Source organism: Astyanax mexicanus, chromosome 20, assembly GCF_023375975.1.
Source record: "Astyanax mexicanus isolate ESR-SI-001 chromosome 20, AstMex3_surface, whole genome shotgun sequence".
Taxonomy (NCBI): Eukaryota; Metazoa; Chordata; class Actinopteri; order Characiformes; family Acestrorhamphidae; genus Astyanax; species Astyanax mexicanus.
The window spans coordinates 20707609-20733241 of NC_064427.1; the positions used below are offsets into that span (position 1 = coordinate 20707609).

Here is a 25633-nt window from a genome sequence, read left to right on the forward strand (position 1 = left end):
GGAGATGAAAACTGATTCCCATTTGGAATGGATCCAAAGTAAACACATACAAATAAAACAATGAAAATAATGCACATAAAAACATACAAACACATGTATTTTTGAATTACCTTTGAATTACCTATGTGAATTTCAGAGAGCTCTTTTTAAAGGGAATACTTCAGCATCTTTCAGCCTGATCTGCATCTTTTATATTTTTAATGACAGTAAAAAGGGTGCCATCTTTGTTTAGCTATAATCATACAGAATACTTAATATAATACAATCATATATAAATGGATTCTCAATACCTTTATACCTTTATAACATCCATCCAAATGTCTTTCTGCTCTCACCATTCCATGAAGAAAGACTGGATTTAAGACTGAATTTAATATGTAAATAAGCTTTGTTCTGATTAGCCACCTTGATATACAAGCAATCCAGAATGAAACATGAGTGGAATGACAAAGTTTTTCATGTTTCCAACAGGTTTGAGGGACAATGTGGTAGATGTTTCAAATGAAGTGGCCAATAAGATAAAGGACAAAGTAAGGTAATTGGTGTTTCTAATAAAGTGGCCAGTGAGTAGAAAAACAATGTGGTAGGTGTTTCCAATAAAGTGGCCAGTGAGTAAAAAAGACAAGGTGACATGGGGTTTCTAATAAAGTGGCCAGTGAGTAGAAGGGCAACGTGGTTGGTTATTTGTTACTATTACTATAAGAGTGTTATAAAGTGGCCAGTGAGATAAAAGACAATGGGGTAGGTGTTTCCAATAAAGTGGACAGTGAGTAGAAAGACAAGTGGATAAGTGTTTCTAATAAAGTGGCCAGTGAGTGGAAGGACAGGGTAATAGGTGTTTCTAATAAAGTGGCCAGTGAGTAGAAGGACAGGGTAATAGGTGTTTCTAATAAAGTGGCCAGTGAGTAAAAAAACAAGGTGGCAGGGGTTTCCAATAAAGTGGCCAGTGAGTTGAAGGAAAAGGTGGTAGGTGTTTTCAATAAAGTGGCCAATGAGTATAAGACAAGGTAATTGGTGTTTCTAATAAAGTGGCCAGTGAGTAGAAAAACAATGTGGTAGGTGTTTCCAATAAAGTGGCCAGTGAGTAAAAAAGACAAGGTGACATGGGGTTTCTAATAAAGTGGCCAGTGAGTAAAAAAGACAAGGTGACATGGGGTTTCTAATAAAGTGGCCAGTGAGTAGAAGGGCAATGTGGTTGGTTATTTGTTACTATTACTATAAGAGTGTTATACATAAATGTGCTACATTCTGATTGGCTGACTTGTTTTATGAGTTGTTCAAAATGCAGTACAGGATGAAACCTTCCGTATAACTTCAGTGTGAATGGGCGGGGCTTCTGCTTAACTGTAGGGAGAATAGACAGATAAATAATGTTTGTATTTAACAATCATGTTTTTCTTTTTATTTTAATACATTATTTTGCTGATATTGGTCCTATAAATCAATAATAATAAATTGTACAATAAACTATTTATTCATAAACACCCTTAATAAAATGTATGTAGTCAGAACTGCTGACGTATTCCTTTAATGCAACATATTTCTCCCACTTTTGAGTGACAAATATCCATAACAGCTATATCACATTATGAATTATTGATAGTCCCAATGCAAATACAAAATTAATTCTGTTTAAACAGAATCAGCATGCACTTATCCCATGTGTGTACGACTGATGGGGATCAGGTCCACCAGCTCATGTCAGCATTTATTCTTAATATCTTATGTATTTAAATGGGAGTGAACTGGGCTTTTGAGACTTATGCAGCAATTTGGCCCAATTTACTTCCATTAACCCATTATTTGAAGGACTAAGGACTAAGTCAGGATTAATAAATACAGAAAATTCAGTTCAAAATTATTTGGCTGAAAATGGCAATTGTAATCGATTTGTCCATGATATTTGAATTTAAACCATGCTAATTGCAGCCATTTTTTATTTCAGTGCATCCCTAAAAAATGTGATTCAGTTATTTGGTAAAATAAAGCAAAAATAAAATAAAAGCTTAGTGCTGAATATACTGTATGTCCTCTTGCTCATTTGGCACAAGCTGAAAGCTTCCTCCCTGTATAGAGCTGCACTGTGTCCAATCATTTACTGGAGCTCAGGCTCTGAAATAATGATGTTAAATAATTAGTGTAATGAATCTGAGTAATTTAGACAGTAAACTACAGGCGTGTGAAAGAGGAAAACAGCACAGCAGCAGCAGCAGCAGGCTTTGGTCTTCTGATGGTCAGTATTGGCCCCATGATTTCAATCTTTAGAAAGAAATCAGAAAAAATGAAAAAAGGCCCAAGTGCAGCCTCTAGTGGCCAACAGCACAAACTGCAGCAACAAACTCAATTCAGTTTACATATCTAAGGAGTTTAACATGTTTTTAATCCACAATTTCTTTATGAATCCACATCTCTTTATCAGCTTTCTAAAATAATTGACTTTTTTTGCCCAAATCATCTCCTCATTATCATTTGATTATTCTACAAATTTAGAATAATATCTGATTTAGATCATGTATTACTCCTAATCAAATAAAAATCATAATAAAATATAACAAAAAAATTGTAATAGCTTTCCAAGATCAAAAGTCTTACTAAACTAATCTCCATTATTTAGGACTTGGCCGCAATTATACTATAGAATAAAGTTTACTTCTTATTAATAAAGCCTAAAAACAGCTATAAACATTGCAAGAGGTGTTAAGGATTACTACTGAGCATTATTTGAATAGTCCATATTTTAGTCAGTAAAAAGGCTTAATCCAAAAAACTAAGGTAGAAAGGCTCTAAAGTTTGTGGCTGTTAAAATGTTTTCTGTCTTTTCAATCAGTATTTTCATTAGAAATGTTGAATTAGGATTAAGATTAAGGTTTCTAGTTGGTTCTGCTGCTCAATTTTATGATAAACTATCCTCTTAAACCTCCTGAAAAATTGTATTTGTTTTTCCTGAAAAACGTGAAAAAATATGTTAAGATTATTTTAGGAGTGTGTTGATATATAATTATTTTTTCTATCATATATCTAAAAAAAAAAAAAAAGCAAATAAATTTGATATTTTTTATGAGTGAAATAAAATACATTTTAACATGCAATCAAGTGTTTTTTTCAAAAATAATAAAATAATAAATGAATTTAAACATATACTACTGTGGAAATGTAGTTTTTCACACGCTGCAATTTAATTTGAATTTGTTTGAATCTTATTCAAATGAAATGAAAGCATTTAAGCAGAAATTTAAATAATTGTATCGGCAAATGTGTCTCTAATAAAGAAGCTGTGGATTAAAAGTTTAAAAGTTTTAAATCAGTTTGCTTTAATTAAGATGAAGCTCAGCTGAGGAAACCAGCAGTCTGCTAAAATGCAGTAAATGCTTCTGCTTTTAGATCTTAATATCACACAGTGATGATTCAGAGACCACCTTCATTTTAGATGATTATCTGTGTGTGTGTGTGTGTGTGTGTGTGTATGTTGGTGTGTGCTTGGCATCCCCAGTTCTATGAACACACACATACACAATCCTTCATTTCTCCCACTGCATTCTGGGAAATGTAGTCCAGTCTGATTGGATAAAGACCCCTGAGCGTGTTCCAGAACAGCAGCTATGCTGGCCTTAAGACAAAATAGCTTGAGCCAAGCCCCACCCACAAAGATGTTCAAACTGTTGAGAGGTTGGACAGGATTTATAACACAACCCTAATGAAAGACTGTAGCTCCACCTCCTCAGTGTTTAATATCACAAAACTTACATTTATTGTTTGTTATTAATATACAGCACCAGTCAAAAGGTTGGACACATCTCATTTAATTTTATTTTTCCTACATTATAAATGAATAAGTGAAGTGATCCATAGGAACACATGAGGAATCATGTAGTAACTTAAAAGTGTTAAACAAACCAAAATACTCTGTGAAGCATTTAGATGCTCTTATCTGGGGAGCTGTTTGTTAACTTGTGGTTTCTGAGCCTGATAACTCTGATGATCTTATCCTGTACAACAGAGGAAACTCTTGCTATTCTTTTCATGTGACAGTCCTGATGAGTGCCAGTTTCATCATTATAACGTTTTTGATGGTCTTTTTTAGACTGCACTTGAGGATACTTTCAAAGTTCGTAAAACTGACTTTCAGATTGACCAATAAAGTATTATTGTTTATATTTCCTTACTTACTTGAGTAGTTCTTGCAATAATATTGATTAGAACATTACTCAAAAGGGCTATTCACTGCATACTAAATTAAGCTCTTTACAAACATATTTAGAGGCAAGAAATTCAAGTAATTAACTCTTGATGAGTTCAGCACAGCTGTTAACTGAAAGCCTGAATTCCAGGTGACTCTACCTCATAAAGCTGACTGAGAAAATCCAGCCAAGATGCCAAGAAATCATCAAAGCAAGAGGTGTTATTTTGACAAATGCAAAATGTAAAACATATTTTGGTTTGTTTAACACTTTTTGTTTAACAAATAATAATGTTTTTTTTCCATAGTTTGGATGACTTTAGTATTAATCTACAATGCAGAACATTTTATAATAATTAAAATTGTGATGGACAGACTGGTACTGGATGTTAATAACACTCTAAATGTAGATATTGGGAGCTACAGGGATGAATGTGGGTTTAGCAGTGTTTTGTTAAGCCTGTCCAACTTAACAGTGCAGTATCTAGATAAGAACACATTTGTAGGGAGTGGAGGGTCAGTAAGTAAACATTCACAGATCCAGATGATGATTTAAAGCCTCTGTTTATACAGAGATCTGATGTGTTTCATTTGTGGCACTACCTGCTTCTCTCAATCAACCTCATATACCCTCACTGTCTGACTGAATCCCAAACAGCCTCCTATTGGACACACAGTAGTAACTGTTATCAATATTTATGAAATATGGAAATAGTCATTTAGTTAAATTATATATTATTTATCAATAAACACTTCTGCTAAACATGAATCTGAAAAACTTGAAAGGCCAAGCTCTATTTTATTGTGTATATATTTCATAACAGACTAACAAAAATAAATGGTCCAAAATTACTTGTACATTTTTGTACATTAACATATATTCCAACAGAGGTGGGAGATATGATGATATTTTATCATTATTGTGATACACAACATTGTATTTCCAGTACTTACAAAGTACTTAAACAATAAACAGATACACTTTTCATTACAGCACTTAATTAGACTATTAAATACACATTTCTAATTCAAAAAGATTAGCAGAACCTTTTTGCATTATTGTTTTAAATAATAAATCATTTAAAAATATACAATTTGTCAACCCTGCTTTATATAATTTGCTACCTTTGATTTTAAAGTTATTTTCTATGAAATACAAGATTGTATTACACATAAGACAGAAAAAAAATATTTTAGTTTATACTTGGCCTAAAATCAACTTAAATCAAGCTTTCAAGATGTTATTTTGTAACAAATTACCAGGTTAAATTAGAATTAAAAAATATATATTATTTTCCAATATATCTGTGTCTATGAGTGTTGTTAAGCATCTCACACTCAAGAAATCTTTAAATACATGATCTATGTAGTTTACTATATATCCACTAGGGGGCGGTTTGGGATTCAGCCTCTCTCTTTCTCTCTCTCTCTCTCTTTAAAGGTATGTGTCATGTTCTGCACTACTCAGACTCTGATTGGACCCCTGAAGGGGCGTGTCCTTCAGCAGTGGCTGTGGTTGGCCAGGTAAAAGCTGGTCCTGTGGTAATAGATGCTGATTGGCTGTCTCAGGCGGAGAAGTTTCCGTTTTCTGGCCATTCGTCTTCTTCTTGTCCTTCTCCTCTTCTGTGTTTTTGGAGGATGGAGGGAACTCCACAGTGATGGTGGGTCTCTGCCGCAGGTCCTGCTTGCTGGGTGGATCGGCGGCCATGATTGCGCGGGCGCCGTGCATTCTGGGAGGAGATTTACAGCGCAGCTCTCCTCTCGACTCTTTCCACAAACGCAGCTGAGATAAATGCTCCTTCTCAATGTCCCGCTCAGACACCGGCAGTTCCAAAATCTGCAGGGAGAGAGAGAAAGAGAGAGAGAGAGAGAGAGAGAGAGAGAAAGAGAGAGATAGAGCGTTTGATGTTGTGAACCAGCAAGTTCTGGGTTTACAGATTTAGCTTGTGGGATCATGGTCTACTGCCTGCTGTAAATAATTCAAAGAGATTTTCCTTCAGTGTTTCCCCACAGCGGGTTACTAATTTCTCCATCATGTGAGCTCCTGTAGTCTGTAATTATGCATGTGCTGCTACGCAAACTCCAAACAATCACAGATTTAAAGACACATTATACCTCTGTTAACACATGATATATCACAGTTGGGCTTTGTTCAATACAAAACATGTTCATCAAGTTCTGTATACACAATCACTCTCACACAAAGAGATCTAACCAGCTCTATTCTTACCAGTTTCAGTCCCTTTCAGATTGAGACGTTTAAGGGCTCTATCACTTTTGCAACTAAGCTGAGTGTTTACCACATGTTAGTGTTAGCTTGTGCTAAACAGCAAAACAAGAAGCTTACAGCTCCTTTATCTGCTGACTTGCCACGGACAGCAGGTACAGATTCCTCCCTCAGAAAAAGTCTGCTGGCAAATCCTGCTGCGAACTGTCTGAGGTTCTCAACCAGCAGACTCAAATGGTCAATGTTTCTTAATCTGATCTAATAGGAGGGGCTCTGGTGGGGGTTAACGGGTGAGGGGTGGAGCCAGGGTGCTTCTGTTCAGGTTTCCTGGTTTATTGTGATGCCACAATAAGGGAGGAGCATTCAAACGACTCATAGAAGCAAATGATTCCTGACACCAAACCCTTTCAGCTGATTCACAGCAAACAGATGGATGAAATTTTTTGGTGTTTGGAGCATTAATAGTGTTTCTAGGGGCAGAGAGACCCATATGGAAACACCAGCGCATGTAAAAAAGTAATTTTGAATAATATGCCCCCTTTAAGAAGAAGTATATATTTTTATAACACAAGACCTCAGTCTGTAACATGCATTAACAAACAATGACCAACAGGTGGAGACAAACTGTATTTTTAACAGGGTCTCACATCCTGTACTGTAAGGAGAGTGTGTGTGTGTGTGTGTGTGTGTGTTACCTCTCGAATGAGGAAGCCCTCCTGCATATAGCGAGGCTCAATGGCCCGAAGCAGCTCCATCGTCTCATACTGCCCCTGACACACCTTTAGCTTCTCCTGAGACCCCAGCATGCATTTCAGCAGCACTAGCCCCACTCTGAAGACTATTTTCACTCCTAAAACAAATGCACACACACACACACACACACACAAACACACACACTAGCTGAAGTGTGAGACCCAGCCCAACAGTTGTGGTTAATGTGCTAAAGAGGAAAGGGGCAAAACAACAAATAATGAATGTGAGTTATTTTGAGAGAGAGTTTGTGTGTGTGTGTGTGTGTGTGTGTGAGCCCCACCTTCGCAGAAGAACATATCCCAGACCCGCAGGACCGACGCCCACGGCAGCGTTCGAGAGAACACACACATGAACCACTCAGTCATGTACAGGATGGGGTCGATCTTGTGCTTCTTCAGGTGCCGATGGGCCACAGGGGACACCCGCTTCAGTAACGCAAACAGAATCTCTCCATCCAGCTGAATGGCTTCCTGCACACACACACACACACACACGAACACACACACACAAACTTTTATATCAGGACACACAAACATACCAATCTGCCTTAACATTAAAAATTACTAAAAGGTTAAAGTAATTTATATGGCCATATATAATTTATATACCATAAATTATATGGTACTGATATAAAGATAAATGCACTATATAGACAAAAGTATTAAAACACAATAAATGTATTGTATTTATTACTGCCAATTTTGCAGGTTTTCCCACCTACAAAGAATGGACAAGTCTGCAATCTTTATCATAGGTAAACTTCAACTGAGTGAGACAGAATACATTTTTTTTTAGAAACATTTTATTTTCATACAATAAGAAACCCACCGTGAAGCAAGGGGTGGTAGCATCATACATTGGGGGTGCTTTTCTGACAATGACCTAAAAAACTGCCAGAGCAACTCAGGAGAGGCTCAGTAAGAAGCATTTCAAGGTCCTGGAGCGGCCTAGCCAGTCTATTGACCTGAATACAATAGAAAATATTTGGAGGGAGATGAAAATTAATGTTGGCCAGCAACAGACCAGAAACTTTAAAAAAGATCTGGCGAAGAGCTGTACGGAGGAGTGAGCCGACATAAGTTTCCTTACCAAATAGCTCTGTTCAGTAAAATATCTATTGTTTTCTATTGTTTAAAATACTTATTTCTTACGGTTGAAGTTTATCTACGATAAAAATTACAGACCGCTCCATTCTTTGTAGTTGGGAAAACTTGCAAAATCGGCAGCATATCAAATACTTGAGGCACGGACCATGAACATAGTTCGCTATGCTTCTGGATTCTTGTCGAGCCAGTATCAGATGGTAGTGGTTGCTGTGTTCTGCTCACGCAACTTATAATGTGATTTATTGTGTGTGATTGTGCTTAGGTAAGTGTGTTGTTGCCATAGTTAAAGGAAGTGAGCTTAGATTAAGGAGGGATTCTGTTTGTTCATAGGTTATTTTTTGGTAGGTCTGTTACTTGGCAGTTGAGGCAATGGACCATGAACATAGTGTTAGGCTGTGCTTCTGGATTCTTGTCGAGCCAGTATCAGATTGTGGTGGTTTTGCTATTGTTGTTAGTTGAGTGAGTAGTAGATCCTGGTTGAGCCCTATGCATAACCCCAGCTGTTAGGTGCAGGATTTGTCAATTTCCTGTATTATATTACCCACTGTAGTGTGTAATTCAATATTATCCTGGGATTTACAGGTTTGTTTATTTATTGTTGTATTTGCTGATTAAGACAGATGTGTTGAGGATCAGAGTAACGAGCTGCAGTTTGTTAATGAGCAACTCTTCTCAGCTGACCAGCATGGGACAAGAACCGGCAGAGCAACCTTTATACTCTACACTCCTTCACCTCAGCACAACCACCACACACCTCAACACCTTTACACCTGCACCTGTTTCCAGTGTGTGTGTGTGTGTGTGTGTGTGTGGGACTGTACCATATCAGATGTAAGAGATATTAGAGATATGAGTGAGAGAGGTGTTAATAATCTCACCAGGCCGGCACTGTAATATCCAGGCAGATACTTCTCACAGATCTGCACCAAACACCAAAACGCTTCCTGTAAAAAAACAGAAACAAACAAACAAACATATGAACAAACATATGAACAAATAAATAAATAAATAGATGAAAATATTTTGCTTGAGAACCACCACTCTTCATCACTGCTCATCATTGCATACAGAGCTGCTTTACATTCATATGTATGGGTTAATTTTTTTATTTTTTACATACACAGACAAAAATAGGGCTGTATTGTATCTCCCTTCATCCTTCCTTGTCCTCCCCAACTTTTTTTTTCTTTTTTTCCTCCCTTTAAACCCCTTCAGTCCCTCAGATCAATTTAAAATATGCGGTTACCCCCTTCATTCCTGTTCATCTGCTTTGTTGTAATTATAGTATTTTCAGGATATTACTCCATTGCTTATGGAATCTACAATGGCAAATGCTGTAAAATAACTGTTTAATTTATTGAGAGAATAATGACACATATGAACTAAGGCCCTGTCTACACCATCAAAAGTTTAGACACACCTTCTCATTCAATGTTTTTCTTTATTTCTTTATTCTTCACTAACCTCAGCTGGCATGTGCATCAGCAGCACCGCAGCAATCGGAGCTTGAGCCTGACAATAACCCTCCTCTGGCCGGTACAGCGAATAGGCCTTTAGCACCCGGAACAGATCCTGCTGCCTACACACACAAACACACACACATATAACTAGCAGCACATTGACAAGCAAAAGAAACAATGCATTGTTTTAAAATGCATTCATTTTTAATGGGCATATATGCAGCTGAAACACTCGGGAGCCTAGTGCAAAATCCTAAATGTATCAACATTAACATTTTAATATAACATTATAGTCATCATGGCTTTTAGAAAAATATGCTTTGGGGAGGGGGGGTAGTGCACTATAGAAATCTGTGGTTCGGCCTAAGATTTTGTCCTTTATTCTTTTTTGTTGTTGTTGTTCTTTTCCCCCATTTTTACTTTTACTTTTATACTTTAAGTAGTTTTGAAACCAGTACTTTCTAAAACACTTTTACTTAAGGAGTAAAAAGCTTGAGTTGATACTTCAAATTTTATAGAAGGATCTGTACTTCTACCTATAGAGTAATGAATGGAGATACTTTCATACTTTTTTCCATCACACATCAAGCATGCCTGATTGACTACACTTGGAAAATAAAAGTTGAAAAAGAAAAAGAAGTAGAAGAACTGAGAAGCTCACCCATGGCCTCCTCGAGCTACAAACATCTCATGGAAAGGAAACTGCCTGTGGAGGTCCTTCTCAATCACGTCCACCCATTTAGGATCTCCAGGCTGGCTGTCCAAATCCTGACAGAGTAAACCATCAAAATAAAAAATTAAAAACTCAACAACCTGCTTAGGTTCTGATTAACTTCTAAACCTGCAGCGGAGCTTCTGAATCCATCTAGCATCTGAAGTGTGTTAGGCCTTACCTGAAACCGGTGCGCGTTCTGCTCCATTTTAACCTTCCCTCCACAGAGATAGAGCCAGACTCGGCCTCTGAGCGATGGCGGGATTCCCTTCTGACAGCGTAACTTCACCTACAGACAGAGACAATACAGAGAGATATCAGACATCCCAACTGCATTAATGTATCAGTGTTCTCAGTGAGGGGGATTTGCACTCAACCTCCATCTTTCGTAGTGCATCAGTTCAGTGTAATTAATGGCAGAGTATTTAAACACAGGAAAAGGCATGGTGGGCAAAGTACTGTAAGACATGTTAAAATCTGTTTAAGGGGTAATTTTTAATGAGGCTTAGTTTCATGTGTTTTATATGTTTTTTATATATATATATTGGTGCAAATCTGACCTTTTTGTGCTTTTTGCTCATCCACTTGTCCCAGCTGCTTAGCATCTCCAGCCACTTCACCTCCCTCTGTCTCAGCACATCTGTAGGAATTTCTTCAGCACTGTGTGAGAGAGGAGAGAGAAAAGAGAGGAACTAAACACACCGTAAGGTAATGCTGGTCAATACCAGGCATGAGTGGAATAATGGAGCTCCATCCAATACTTTTGGGATGAGATGAAGTGGCAGAACTAATTGTCCCGTCATTAACTAATCACTCCTGCTCTCATGAGGCTTAAAATAACCAAATGCAGAAAGATATCAAACATCCCACCTCTCCAATAACTTGCAGGATTCTTAAATATTAATAATAGCTCCATGATCCATGATGCTCACAAATAATATACGAGGCTCTCTTGAACCACTTTTGGGGAAAAGACAGAAAAAGAGAAAAATAAAGAGAGAGAGAGAGCATCCTGACACTAAAGGAGAAGGTGCTCAATAACTTTTGTCAATTTAGTGAGCATACTTTAACTTGAACCAGGACATTTGTCAGGTCACATGGAAGTTAAACCTTCATTGAATGTGGATGTGAGCCCCTTTCTGTTTACATGGACAATTACAGAGACCATCATCATATAAGTCTTCAATTGTGTATTCCCAGTACAGATGTGTGACACTGTGGATGAAGGAAGATCAAATACCAGAAACACAACTACAGAAATAAAACATCCCATCCATCTGCATCTCCAGTATCAGACCTCACTCTAATTCCCATAATTTACCTAGCCTTGCCAAGAGCACATTGGCCAGTGGTTAGCTTAGTGGTTGGCATGTTTACTTGTCAGCGCTGCAGTCTTGGGTTCAAGTTCGTATCTGGCTGGAGTTTTCATGTTCTAAAACACGGAGATCAGGTAAACTGGATATTCTAAACTGCCCAGAAAAATTTGACACTTTATGGATTGACACTCTGTGCTGGATGCAGGACTCTGGTTCCCGGTTGAGAGCATGCTCTGCGTGATTGGCTGGCACTTCTCACTCATGTGTTTTTGGATGAGCGCTCAATGTAAATGGCTTAGTGTAACACGTGAGTGTAAAGCATTCCTGGGTGTTACATACTGCTGCTCCCAATGACTTTTTGAAAGGCTGTGTAATAGACAGAATTCCTGATATGTTCACAAAAGTATATTGTGCTAAAACTGATCACGACAACAGACACAAAATAATCTGTATTAAAAACATTTTGAAATAGTAAATGTTTCCAAAACCATTGCCTACAGATATTTGCAAGCACACATGCACACTGATGCAAATGATGTGCTCTGAGCGTGCCTAAGATTCCCCAAGCGCTTTATCTAACATCTAAAACACACAGGACGTACACTTTCACCACCCACACACACACACACACACACACAAACCCATCACATACTTACTTTGAAGTTGTCATAGTTCTACAGTACATTTTAACCATTATCTTTTAAGGGCATACAGTTCACAGACTTGTACCAATGCTGAAATCACTTTTGTTGCTATACCCAAAAATATGGGGCATAGAGTTGCCCATGCAAACTAATGTTTTTTTTACACCATTAAGAAAAGTAAAAAGTAGCTCCACACTTCATTGGTAGAATTCTGAGGACCCTGACATTTAAAACAAGTCACGGAGAGGTTTAAGTTTGTTATTGGTCTAAAAATAGCATTTTTTTGCATGTTCAATGCTATGCCCCAATTGCTAGCAGTGTAAGCCTGTTGGAAGCATCGGCTAAAAGCGAATGCAGGGGGTGAATGAAGGTAGGCTATTTAACAAAAGTTCGTCCTCACACCAAAATCACTGCACCAAACATTTGAGACTCAAACCATTTAAAGAACCTCTGATTATAAGAATGTGTTTCAGTAATTATCCTGTAATAAAGTTTTCTTCTCTGAAGCAGCTCATGTGTCTCACTTGCTTTCTCAGCCTCTGTGAGAGTGAGTGTGAGTTTGTGTGTTTATGTGTGTGTGTGTGTGTGTGTGTGTGTGTGTGTGTGTGTGTGTGTGTGTGCGTGTAAGAGCTCCCCAAGGTTTTACAATGAAAAGCGGTCTTTATTAAAGCCAGTCAGTAGACACACCCTTAGTGTGGAGTGTAATTATACTGGGACTGAGTGGGAGAGAGAGGGAAGAGTGTGTCAGCGTTCGTGATAGAAAGACATGAGTGTTCCTTTACTGTAACGATTCACTCTCATCACAGCCGAGGATATGATCTGCAGAGTACTGGGATACACAATATCATCTACACATAGTGCTGGGCGATATAACGATATCGATTTGTTTCGCGATAATTTTTCCCTCGATGACGATGATAAGCCTGTGCAATAGAATTCGATAAACATTCATTTCCATTTCCGTCTAAGTGGCGCGGCAAACAACGAAAACACAACGTGTAATCAATCCAGAAGACGCTGGAGCAAATTAATAAATAGTTAAGAAAATTGTAATAGTTATTCTCATGCATGCAACAAAAAACCCTAAAGAATAGTGGAGTATGGCCCGACACACGCAAACAACCATAGTGTTTGTACTTTGGGAATAAACGGCCGCACTGTTCAGCACGTTTTAAATAAATTTTAAGTAAATTTTAAGCACTAAATGTAATTAATTCAATTTATATTAGGACCTCGGGGCAGGTGCTGCAAAAATGTGTATGTGGGGCGCGGATTAAAGGAAGAGGTTTTTTTGCGGAGCGGTAACAGGACAAAAACACCTTAAGAATGATGTCTAAATGACTTTCCTCTAATCTAATATAATTTAACATGGTTTAAGGATATAAAATAATTTCTAAACAAACGAACTTTTTAATATTGAGCTTATGGCCCAAGTGCAAAAACACAAAATCATTTATCATTTAGATTATCTGCCTGAACGCGAGCCCGAACCCGAGCTTGAACGCCAGCCTGACTCAGGCGCTGCATGAACTCGGGCCGGTCGAGAACACCGCTTTCCTCTCAGATTAGGCGGAAGAAAATGGTCTTTTTTTTAATGTAACAAATCACACTGTGATTTTTGTGATATTTCCCCAATTACAGCTCAGCTGCGCGTTTAAAGCTCAACGCATGAATTAATCGGTGCGCTGTGCGCCGCGCGTGCTCGCGGGGGATTTGACGCGTCTGTCAAGCAAGTTAATGGACCGTTTTGGGGGCAGAGATTAAGAAGTACAGCAGGTACATCTCAGATTTGTAGTTTAATGCTCTACTAAATTACTGGCTTTAAAACTGGCTCATGATATGGTCGGTTCTGGCTGGATTTTTTCCTGCCTACAGGCTGCATTTGACGGAAAGCAGCTCCTCAGTCAGACAACAGTGTCAGCATACAAATCGTGTGCGTTTCCTACAGGACAAACCATTTAAAAGTGCAGATAAACTCATTAAAAAATCACACAGTGTCTGTCTGGCTTAAAATACTTTTAATAAGGTACAGCTTTTAAATTAATAAATCAACATTCATTAAAAATCCGTGAGAAGTTCTGTATGCTAAATGACAAGCTAAGCTAATAAGCTAATAACATTTAATAATAACAGAAAAATAGATATGAATTTGGAAAATAACCAACTAAAGTGAGCTCAAAATACAATAATAAATATAATCTAACGAATTTCAAAATATAAATTAGAAATATTGAACTTCAATATTAAATTCAACTTCAACTACAAAAAACGCAAGGACCGATAGAACATAGAACAGAAAAAAATAAATTTGAAATTGGAAAAAAAGTTCAAAATGCTAAAAGAAATAAAACCTAACGAATTTCAGAATATAAAATCTAAATATTGCACTGCAGCAGTACAAAAGCCTAAGTGCTTAAACAAACAAACCAAAAAACAGCCTATCACAAATCATTTTTTGAGCCCGACCCAGCTGAGGAAAAGGTGGGAAATCTTTTTTTTTTCCGGCTGGGTCTTGGAAAACTTTGTGGTGAATTAAAGGGGCCGAGTTGCAATTTTTGTTTTACTTTAATCAGTTTTTAATCCGTCTTTTTAAAAACAAATATTCCAATATTGGCTGCCAATCAGTGCCCAATATTCTGAGCTCAAAAAACGCTATTCGGGCCAGCCCTACTAATCTAATATAATTTAACATGGTTTAAGAATATAAAATAATTTCTAAACAAACGAAATATTTAATATTGAGCTTATAGCCCAAGTTTTTTTTTCAGTCATGGAAAATTGGAAAAAATTGGAAAAAAGCCCGAGTTCATGCAGCGCCTGAGTCAGGCTGACGTTCAAGCTCGGGTTCTGGCTCGCGTTCATGATTAATTTGTTTTTTTTAAAAACTAATATTGGAATATTCGCTACCAATTACTGCCAAATATCCTGAGCTCAAAAAATGCTATTCGGGCCAGCCCTAATAATTATGGAGATACAGAAAAAAATATTGTGATAAAACTTCCATCACTCCCTTATTCTCTCACTAATAAAAACAAACCTTTAAGTGTGACACAAAGTGATTTGATTTATATCGTGATACATATCGATATCGACTGATATGGAAAACTATATCGTGATAAGATTTTTTCCCATATCGCCCAGCTCTATCTACACACTAAACTTCATTTACTTTTTTGATTTATTTTTACTAGGGCTGGGTATTGAAATTCGATACCAAGAAGGTACCAAACTGTCTCGGTACTCTCATACTTCGCATCAAAATTGCACATAAACATGGCAAACACGGAGAGTGCACACAGCGAGGTAAACATGTCTCTAAGGTCCACACTTCATTTTCCTTCAAACTTTCGACACACCATTGCTGTGCTGAAGTCTCCCAGGCATTCTCTACTATAAATAAAATTAAATTTTGCCTGATTTAGCTGATTATTTTAATATTTAAATAATAAAATGTATGGTTATACTGTATATCTGCACAAATCTATACCCACATTTACCAATACATAGCTATCCTTAACCAGCTATACTGGTATTTATATATATATATATATATATATATATATATATATATATATATATATATATATATATATATATATATATATTCATGCCCATCTCTACTCAAGTATCCTTAGCCAGCCCTACCGATCTACAGTATACCCATCACTGCTTATATCCATTATCCCTTATTAATGCCCACCAATGCCCCTGTTTATCAACAGCTAATGTTACAACTAACATTTATTTAGTTTATTTTAGCCTGTTTACAAAAAAATATCATGTTTTTTTTGCCATATTAAACCATATTTTATGATCATTTTCTCATTTAAGAAAGTTACAGCAATAAACAATACAGAGTGGCTGAGGGACAACAGAAAACACAGGGAGAAAGTAGGGTATCTGCAGATACAGGGAAAACAGGAACTGGTGTAGTGGAGAGTTTCCCCTCATTCTCTTTCCTCCTTCCTTAAACTCTACACACTCAAGCTGACTGAGGAACACTCATACACTGATTCGACTGAACTCTCATTAAATACAAGCTAATTATGTTTTACTGTACTGGGTGGTGGAATATTCTGAACCCTAAAAAAGGGGTGGCACAGTGAAAAAGAGCACCTAAATGCTTCACAGAGTATTTTGGTTTGTTTAACACTTTTAATTTACTACGTGATTCCTTATCAGTTCCTTCATAGTCTGGATCGCTTGACTATTCATTTACAACATAGTAAAAAATCCATACAGTAAACCTTGTCTGGTTTCAGTATCTGTCACTGAGCTGAGTTTCACAGTAGGGTGGAGAGATAAACCCAACGCAGATAATAAGCCTAAACAGATTAGCATCACAGCTTCTGCAACAGTAACTGGGATTTGGACAGGTGGACCAGCAGACAGTGTGTTGCATAACACAGGTATGTACTGTATGTACAGGATAGAAAAGGAGTTAAGTATCCCATCCAGTCTGCTTATGGACTGTTCATTTTATTTTTTTATTTCTTACACATTCAGAAACTGCTTACACAGTATATCATCTTTACCTTACATTTCCACCATATACTTTCATATCATTTCATAAACAATTTAAGCTCAGTTATTTACACCTCAGAGTGGACACAAATATTGTGAAACGGGCTCCTAAAAAGCACAACACAAGCGAACACAATTCCAAACTTCCATACTATCGTTATCTTCCAGGATTGCCCTGTATTTAGCTCCATCCATCTTTTCATCAATTCTGACAAGGTTCCCTTACCCTGCTAAAGAAAAGCATTCCCACAACAAATAGCACTTTGCATTTAGGCCAGAAAGTTCAACTCTGGCCCCCTCTGACCACAGAAACTTCTTCCACATGTTTGCTGTGTTCCAACATGACTTGTGTCAAACTGCAAACATCACTTCTTATGTATTTCTTTTAACAATGGTTTTCTTTTTGCCACTCGTCTGTAAAGGCCAGATTCGAGGAGGGTGTGACTTATATTTGTCCTGTGGACAGGTTCTTCTACTCCACCTGAGCTGAGGATTTCTTCGGCTCCTCCAAAGTGACCATGGGATCATGGCCATGTCTTGGTAGATTTGTAGATGTAGAATACTTTTTCTATTTTTGAATCATGGATTGTGGAACAGTGCTCCTTGGGATGCTTAAAGCTTGGTGTATGTTTTTATAATCATAAAAAATAATAAACACTGCTTTAAACTTCTTTACAACTTTATCGCTGACCTGTCTGGTGAGTTCCTTGGTCCTGAGTTCCTTTGTGTTCTTTAACAAACCACTGAGGCCTTCACAGAACATGTGTATTTACACTAACACTAAAAAGCTTAGCATACACAATTCAAATTTTATTAAATATCTCGAGTTCATACTAAAGTCAGCAGCACACTGTCTTTTAGTTTGTTATTAACGATAAGCATTTAAATCAGCCAGCCTTAAGATTCCTGACAAGAGTAAGATTTTTCAAAATTCTAAAAAAAACTCACCAAACTTAAAAAGAAGAGAGAATTCATTGTCAACACAAATGAAAGAACTTGCCTTCTGGACATTATTTAGCCCCAAAAATTAGATTAATTTTACCCTCACATGCTTGCTTGAAGGTCTGGTCAAAATGCCAGTGAACACAAGGCTCTGTTGTCTGACTCCATTAGAGAAACTCACAGAACTTTTAGTCATTTAGTGTTCAGTTTGAGTGCAGGAAATGAGCGAGAAATCGTTATTAAATTGAGAAAGATTAGAAATAAAAGACTGTTGATGCTGAATTAGCTAAATACATGGCAAAAACCCTAAATCTGTGAATTTTTTGAAGTTGTACCCTGATGTCCTTATGGCCCTAAAATAATCTTACCATATTTCAGGGTATTTTTGCGATAACAATATAAAAAAAATGTGGACAATAGTATTGCGTGTGGCTCCATCTTAAAACACTGTTAAATAAACATTATCAATAAATAGCAGTAAATAATAATAAGCTATACGTCCAAGAGAATGAGGCGTACAAGTTCATATTCATAAAGTTTTAGGAGTTCAGAAATCAATATTTGGTGGAATAATCCTGTTTTTTAAGCGCAGTTTTCATGCACCTTGGCATGTTCTCCTCCACCAGTCTAACATACTGCTTTTGGATAACTTTAAGCCAATACTGGTGCACAAATTCAAGCAGTTCAGCAATTTTAAGTAGTCTCTTTTTTTTTTCCCCAGAGCTGTATACTCTAGATACTGATGTGTCTGGACAGTGTGTGTAAGTGTGATGATCTGCAGATGATCAAAGAATCTTGTAATTTAATTGGAGTTTTTATTAGTTTATAAGCTACTTTAGTTTATTAATTTAATAAATCATACTTACGAGTCTCCAGTGTACTGCTGAGCTCCTCCAATAAACCCATATTTATCCGTGGCTTTCTCTGAGTTGGCAGAGCCATTGCTTTCACTCTGGGATCCAGGAGAAAGGCTCTCTGGCTCGGTTAAAAGTCCAGTCCGGTCCCGCAAACTCTGCCCGTCCTCAGGCCGGACTCCATTGCCTTGGGTCTGGGTTTTAGCCATTTTTATCCGGTCCAAAATCCAGGTTCTCCCGCTGCCCTCCTTCACCAACACAGCCTCCCACCACCACTACTACAGCTTCTTCCTTATGACAGACTGTTCTGTTATTATCACCATCTCAGCAGCTGTCAAACTGCTAGAACAGAGATTTTACAGTGGATTTTACAGCTTATACACTTTAATTTACTCATTGTCAGCATGTGAACTGATCTGGATATGCTTAGATTAATGCTGGTTGAGAGAATAATTCCTTTGTTAGCTTAATAATACTAATGTACTAACAACTAAATGAACACAAAACACAAAACTAAACTAGCTTAGCTATTAGTTAAGAGTCCGTTTGCGTCCTGTTAGTTTTGTTACGTTAAACCTAACCAAGGTTAAGACAGATATCTGTTTATTTCCAGCTTCAAAAAAATAAAAAGTTAATTAAATAACGTTTAAAAATCCCAATTTTCAGTAGCTAGGTAACTAGCTTAGCTAAACAAGCTAACCCATCTAAACGAGCTACCAGTCAATGAACCTATAGCTCTGGCTTGGCTAGTTAGCTAACCTAGCTAACGTTAGCTAACGCTAGCTAACTAACTACTTCGCAGCTGTAAACTAACTTAATACGTAACGCTTACTAAACAAATAGTGTATCAAAACCCTTTACATGTTTTCTATAAGCTCGCTTAATCCATTAATATTCTAATTTCCAAGCTCTCCCAACAAATACGCCCGTTAGCTCAATGCTAACCAGCTAGCTAACGCTAACTATCATAGCAACGCGTCGGTCCCTTTAAAGAGGCTGCGCTGTTTTTACGCAGACCTGCACTCCACCTGCTGCTGCTGATCATTATCACAGGCGGTATCATAACAATGATTACATAACAATAAACCCAGCCCACTACAGTAAAAGTGCTGTTCCTGCACAATAATAATAATAATAATAATAATAATAATAATAATAATAATAAGAAGAAGAAGAAGAAGAAGAAGAAGAAGAAGAAGAAATACATTCTAAAAACATACATACTAAATACATACATAACAATAAACCCAGCCCACTACAGTAAAAGTGCTGTTCCTGCACAACAACAACAATAATAATAATAATAATAATAATAATAATAATAATAATAATAATAGTAATAATAATAATAATAAGAAGAAGAAGAAGAAATACATGCTAAATACATACATACTAAATACATACATACTAAATACATAAATACATACTACATAATACATAAGTTCTGATAGACATAAGCTACTCAATAAACAAATTAATTATATATTGCGTTTAAGGTCAGTGTATCGTGTATCAATTATTTTTTTCTGACCATTTGAGGCTAAATTCACAAATAGAAAATTGGGTGTAAAACTGATTTTCTCTCTTTTAAAATAGTAAAGAAAAGCTTTTTGCAAAATTTTTGCATGGATAATGGATGTTCTCTTTCGTTTTTGCATATTGTCATACATATGACTGTATAATCACAATTACTTTTGTCACAAGAAAATAAATAAAATATTATTGCGTGAAGAAAAACAATTTTTACACCCAATTTTCTGTTTTTGAATTTAATCCCAAATAATCAGAAGCTTTTGCACTAACCCTTTTATTGTTTACTGTATGTTCAAAAGTTTTAAGTCATCTACCTAATTCTTTATAAATCAAGGGTTTGTTTAAATAATGTAACACAATTACGGTAAGTGTCCACACGAGGGCGCTGAGTACCTACAGTTGATTTGCAGATGGAAAAGTTAACTGTAATAACCTACAGACTTTTATTACAGTAGAAAGATTAATGATATAACAATTATATAAATAATGAAAAAGAGTGGATTAATCTCTGCATTATTCTACATAATGTGTATTATATGAGTTGGATTTTAGTAGGTATTTATTTTATTCCAGTGGAGAATTATCATTAATAAGTGACATTTTTAAGTGTACAGCGTGAGGAAGCATATGTAACAAGTAGAAAGTCTTTACTAACTGTAGAAAGAGTTACAATAAAAGCAAGATAAACTATTTTTAATAACCTTGTTTTTAGATGAAAATTCAATGTTATGAATGAATGAGAGAATTAAGTTTATTATGTAGCTTATATAGTGCCTTTTTAGAAACCCACGTTTTACACACAAATTTATACACAGCACTCATATCCACACATACCAGTGTGAAGCGGCAGCCAATCATACACAGCATACTCTTAACCTGAAACCACAGTCCACCTGGAGGACTGCATCCAGCACTTAGGAGTTGACTCAGCACAGAGTGCCAATCCATATCTCGGCATACAGTCACAGTCTCTCACACACACACACACACACACCAGGACAATTTAGAGTATCCAATTTACTTGATCTTTATGTTTTTGGACTGTGGGAGGAAACCAACACAGACAAGAGGAGAACATAGAGTCTCCACCCAGATAGGGACTTGAACCTGAGATCCGAGCACTGGTAGGTGGTGGATATTGTTCATAGTGAAAAAGAAATACAACACAGCGATTAAGTATAAATACTAGATTATTTTTATTTAAATATTTTACAACTTGAAAACCATATTTACAGAAACTAGATTTGCATTGTTACACTGTACATACACACACACAAGAAAAGTACTGTTCCCATTCAAACAGTGTCTACTTATGAGACTCATCCATTAAATCATCATTACTAACAATCAATCAATCAATCAATCAATCAATCAGAGAGACAGAGAGAGAGAGAGAGAGAGACATACACTCACACTGGCAGGACAAACTTGCTCGCTTTTTAAGGCGGATTCGGTGTGTTTTGGGTCCTGCCACTGCGCACACACACGCACACACACACAGTAGAGGCTGAAGCATTAGGGCTGCACAGTACATTGTTTTAGCTGAAATCAGGATCTCAATCTTTACAGCTGTGTACAGAACAGAAGGCCTCAGTATGGACAATGACCTTTTAGCCAATCACGGCTCAGACTTTGACCACTGTAGGTGGTCACTTATCCAAACCTTACAAAACAGCCAGGGAAATGTTATGCACTTACATTGTTTAAACACCAGAGGTCACAATCCCACTAGTGCCTGCTTGAGAGCCAGTGGGCGTAAGCAAAAGGCGCAGGGTATGCCAGTCATGTTTGACTGAAGCCAATCACTTTTTTACCCTTAATGTGGGGGATAGGGGGGTTTAGCTTTCCAGGCAATGATGCTGGTGGGCCGCGGAGAGAGGGCAGATCCTCCACCCAGCCCTCACAAGCAAAAACGAACAAGTGAAAAGTAAATGCAGCCAAATAAATCAAAAAGTGACCAAAAAACAGAAAAAATTAAAGATGATGGACTGTGAGTGGTCAAAATGTTCTGATATGACCATATATATATACTAAAACGTGTGCAGCAACGTGAGTAATGTGCAGCCCTGAGAATGCCTGAACATACTGATCAGAGTTTTTAATAAAACAGACGGAATAGACGAGATAAAATTCAGAGCTGTATAAAGCAGAGTGAATGTGTGTGTGTGAGGTTCCGAACAGCAAATCTCAAGACTAACACACACACCCACATATCTACACACTCACGTATCATGCAGCGACACTCGACACACTGATCAAAAGCAGCAGCTACATAGAAGTCTTTGCATTTAGGCCCCGCCCACAAGGATTTTACTCTTTTGTACACACATAACTTGTTGTTTCATAACTACAGAACATTACTGATTGATTTTGCACCCATATGCAGTATAAGTAATAAAAACAAACTCACATACACAAGACACACACACACACACTGATTCAGTCAGAGACTCATAACAGAGACGAGAAGAGAGAAATAAGGAGGACCAACAGAAGAGAAACAGAAAGAATGGACTGACGCATACCGTATAGCTGTGCTGGTAAATATGGCTTTTCTACTTTGGTTCTAGTAGTTTTTCCTTCACCGTCCGAAGCTGATACGAGGTTTCGCTCTATGGCTTGGAGGAAGTGCACGAGCAGAAGAGAGCGGGAAAACCTCAGACTGTACAGAACAACAAAGCGATGGAACGAACAGATACGAGGATGAGATAATTAGGCCTGTCACAATAGTCACGTTAGTTATTGATTTATCGTACGATACACAAATATTCGCTCAATATTATTATATAATATTTTATTAATTAAATTCCCAATATTTTAGCCAAAATATCGTCACCGAGACAAGCAAAGAAGTGGAAATAAAACTGACATTAGCATCATATTCAAACGAGCACTGAAGCATTTCTCCACCCTGTTCTTAAAGATGCATCTTTTTGAACCAATTTTATTGCTTTTCCTGCTTTAGCATATCCACTATAAATGAATAACTCACTGTTAATAAGCTAAGTCATTGGTTAACCAGGAAATGAATTGGTTAATCAGCTAATTATTTGCTTAAACAGCCAATTACTTGGTAAATAAGCTACTTAATGTGTCAATCAGTTACTTAGTTGGCCAATAAGGCAAACCAATTGGTAAACTAGCCACTTAATTGGCCAATCAGCCAATTAATTGATTTAACAGCAAATTAATTGGCCAATTAGCTTATTAATTTATTCAACAGTGAGCTACTTGGTTAATCAGTACACTCATTGGATAATCAGCTAATTGGTTGGTTAAACAGCCAATTCATTGGTAAATTAGCTACTTAATTGCTTTAACTACCTAATTGGCTAAACAGCTAATAAACTGGTTAATCAGCATTTAATTAGTTAGTCAGCTAATTAAATAAAAAAATTGGTTAACCAGCCTATTTATTGGTTAATTAGCTATTTAAGCTATTTAGTGTTTTAAAGCAGGGAAACACTAATAGGTGCAGCACATAACAGACTTGCTGGACCAGGAGTTGACGAATAATGTGTACAAAATAAAATCCCCAAAAGTTGGCAATTATTGTCACTAAATATAACATACAGATAACATAACTTACTTTATAGACAAAAAATATGCTGCTATTAACAATAGACAAAAAGAAACAAAAACAAAAGTACCCTCCTACACTATTATTAATTAAAATTTTGACAGTTTAAAAGGAAGTAACTGCATAATTTTCATTGTTTATCATTATACACTGTATTTAAATGGTCTTAGAATTAAAATAACACTACTGATCACTATTGTGACAGGCCTAGAGACTACAGCTGTAAAAGATCTTATAAATAAACAACTTAAAGGACGACTCCAGAGTTTTTATCAGACTCTACCTGAGCTGCAGTAGATGGAAATATGCCCATTAACAACTACCACAAGCTAGTAGACTATAGATGTAGTAGATCTTTATACGATTCAGTGAAAAAGTGCCTTAAATTTCCCACTCAAATCCAGATCAGTAAACCCAGCAGTGAACCACGTCTCGTCCTATCAGACAGGCCTCACTCTGGGCTTTAAACCATCTGTTTAACCGAGTCTAGAGCTGCTGGAGGTTCATGTTCAGAGGTTCCAGTCTGTAGTCAGCAGAATCACGACTGGAGAACCACAACTTCCCCAACAAAACCTTAAACCTCCCACTCAAACCAAACCAGTGGTTCTGTTTATCCAGCACAGAGCTTTCAAATTCAGCACCACACTCTGGGATCTTCAAAACACCTCCACTTTAAAACCAGCAGATCATCTTCAGACCTGCATTAAAACCAGTTTAACGTTCAGATCGTTACGCTCAGACGCTCTCTCACAATAAACTCTCGCACTAAAGTAACAAAGCATTTACTGTATTGTTTAAAAACAATGGCTCTTTATTCAGGTGAGCGTCTGATTCTTTAGCCGGAGCTTCATTTCATTCTGAAATTTGAGATAAAGCAACATTAACACTAATAATCCCACAATGCTGCTTCATCAGTATACTGAGTATTAGAGTATTTTACAGTATTTTGAATATCCCAGGTGTTTAAAAGCTACATGTGAAGGTGGGCGATACAATAAAAAGGTACTGAAACTGTGTATGTTCTGTGTTTTTTTGAAAATATTAGATATTGGAAAAAATAATAATCAGTATAATTTAATTTTAAGTTTTTAATTTTAAGTGTATGCAGAAAATAGTCAAATTAATTTTCTTCAATAGTTTTGAGTTATTGATTACACAATATTTTTTACTTTTTCTGTAACACTGTTTTATTACATATCTGTTGTTGCTGTTCATTTTTATAACTTATGATTTACTACAGTTGCTTCTCTTTTATTTCATTCTGAAATTTAAAAAAAAGCAACATAAACACTGATAATCCCACAATGCTGCTTCATCAGTATACTGATTTTGTTAAATTAATTTAGATATTCCAGGTCAAATTTATGTAAAAAATTCAGTCAGTCAAATTCATGCAGATACATATAAATATATATGTTTTATATATTTTTTTGTTTTTTAACTTTGCTTAACTGTTCTTTGATTCTTGCTATTTTTATTTTATTTGTTTTTAAGTTATTGCTTACATATATATTTGTGTCCTAAGTTTTAAAAACACAGTTTCTAGTGCTGTTTGATTGGATAATTTTTACTACTTTGATTACTTGTTTACAGCAGATTCCTACATTTGCAGTTAACTATTTTCTTTATATTTATTTTATATCTTCTTATTTTATAATCAGTCAAATGCATTTTTTTTACCTTCGCAATAAATATATGCATTTGCTATTGCATATTTTTAATTAGGGCAACCCTTATTTATAACAAAGATTTTAAAAATAAAGGTTAATTGATATTTTTAACTACAGTCAATCAGAAATAAATAT

General features: G+C 36.5%; 1 protein-coding gene across 1 annotated transcript; it reads right to left on the minus strand.

Annotated features, from left to right (window-relative positions):
* Positions 1-602: 602 nt before the first annotated feature.
* Positions 603-19747, minus strand: tbc1d10ab (TBC1 domain family, member 10Ab). Its single transcript, XM_049468650.1, has 9 exons — positions 18728-19747; positions 10996-11095; positions 10617-10724; positions 10385-10491; positions 9728-9842; positions 9142-9207; positions 7438-7627; positions 7100-7254; positions 603-6014 (listed from the first exon to the last, which is right to left on the minus strand). The coding sequence occupies exons 1-9, from the start codon at positions 18922-18924 to the stop codon at positions 5613-5615; spliced, it is 1440 nt and encodes a 479-aa protein (XP_049324607.1). The 5' UTR covers positions 18925-19747; the 3' UTR covers positions 603-5612.
* Positions 19748-25633: the final 5886 nt, after the last annotated feature.

Coding starts and splice junctions, on each gene's coding strand:
- tbc1d10ab (XM_049468650.1), bottom strand. CDS start 18,924: ATGGCTAAAACCCAGACCCAAGGCAATGGAGTCCGGCCTGAGGACGGG. Junction 11,096..18,727: donor CAGCAGTACACTGGAGACTC/GTAAGTATGATT, acceptor TCTCTCACACAG/TGCTGAAGAAATTCCTACAG. Junction 10,492..10,616: donor AGAACGCGCACCGGTTTCAG/GTAAGGCCTAAC, acceptor TTACTCTGTCAG/GATTTGGACAGCCAGCCTGG.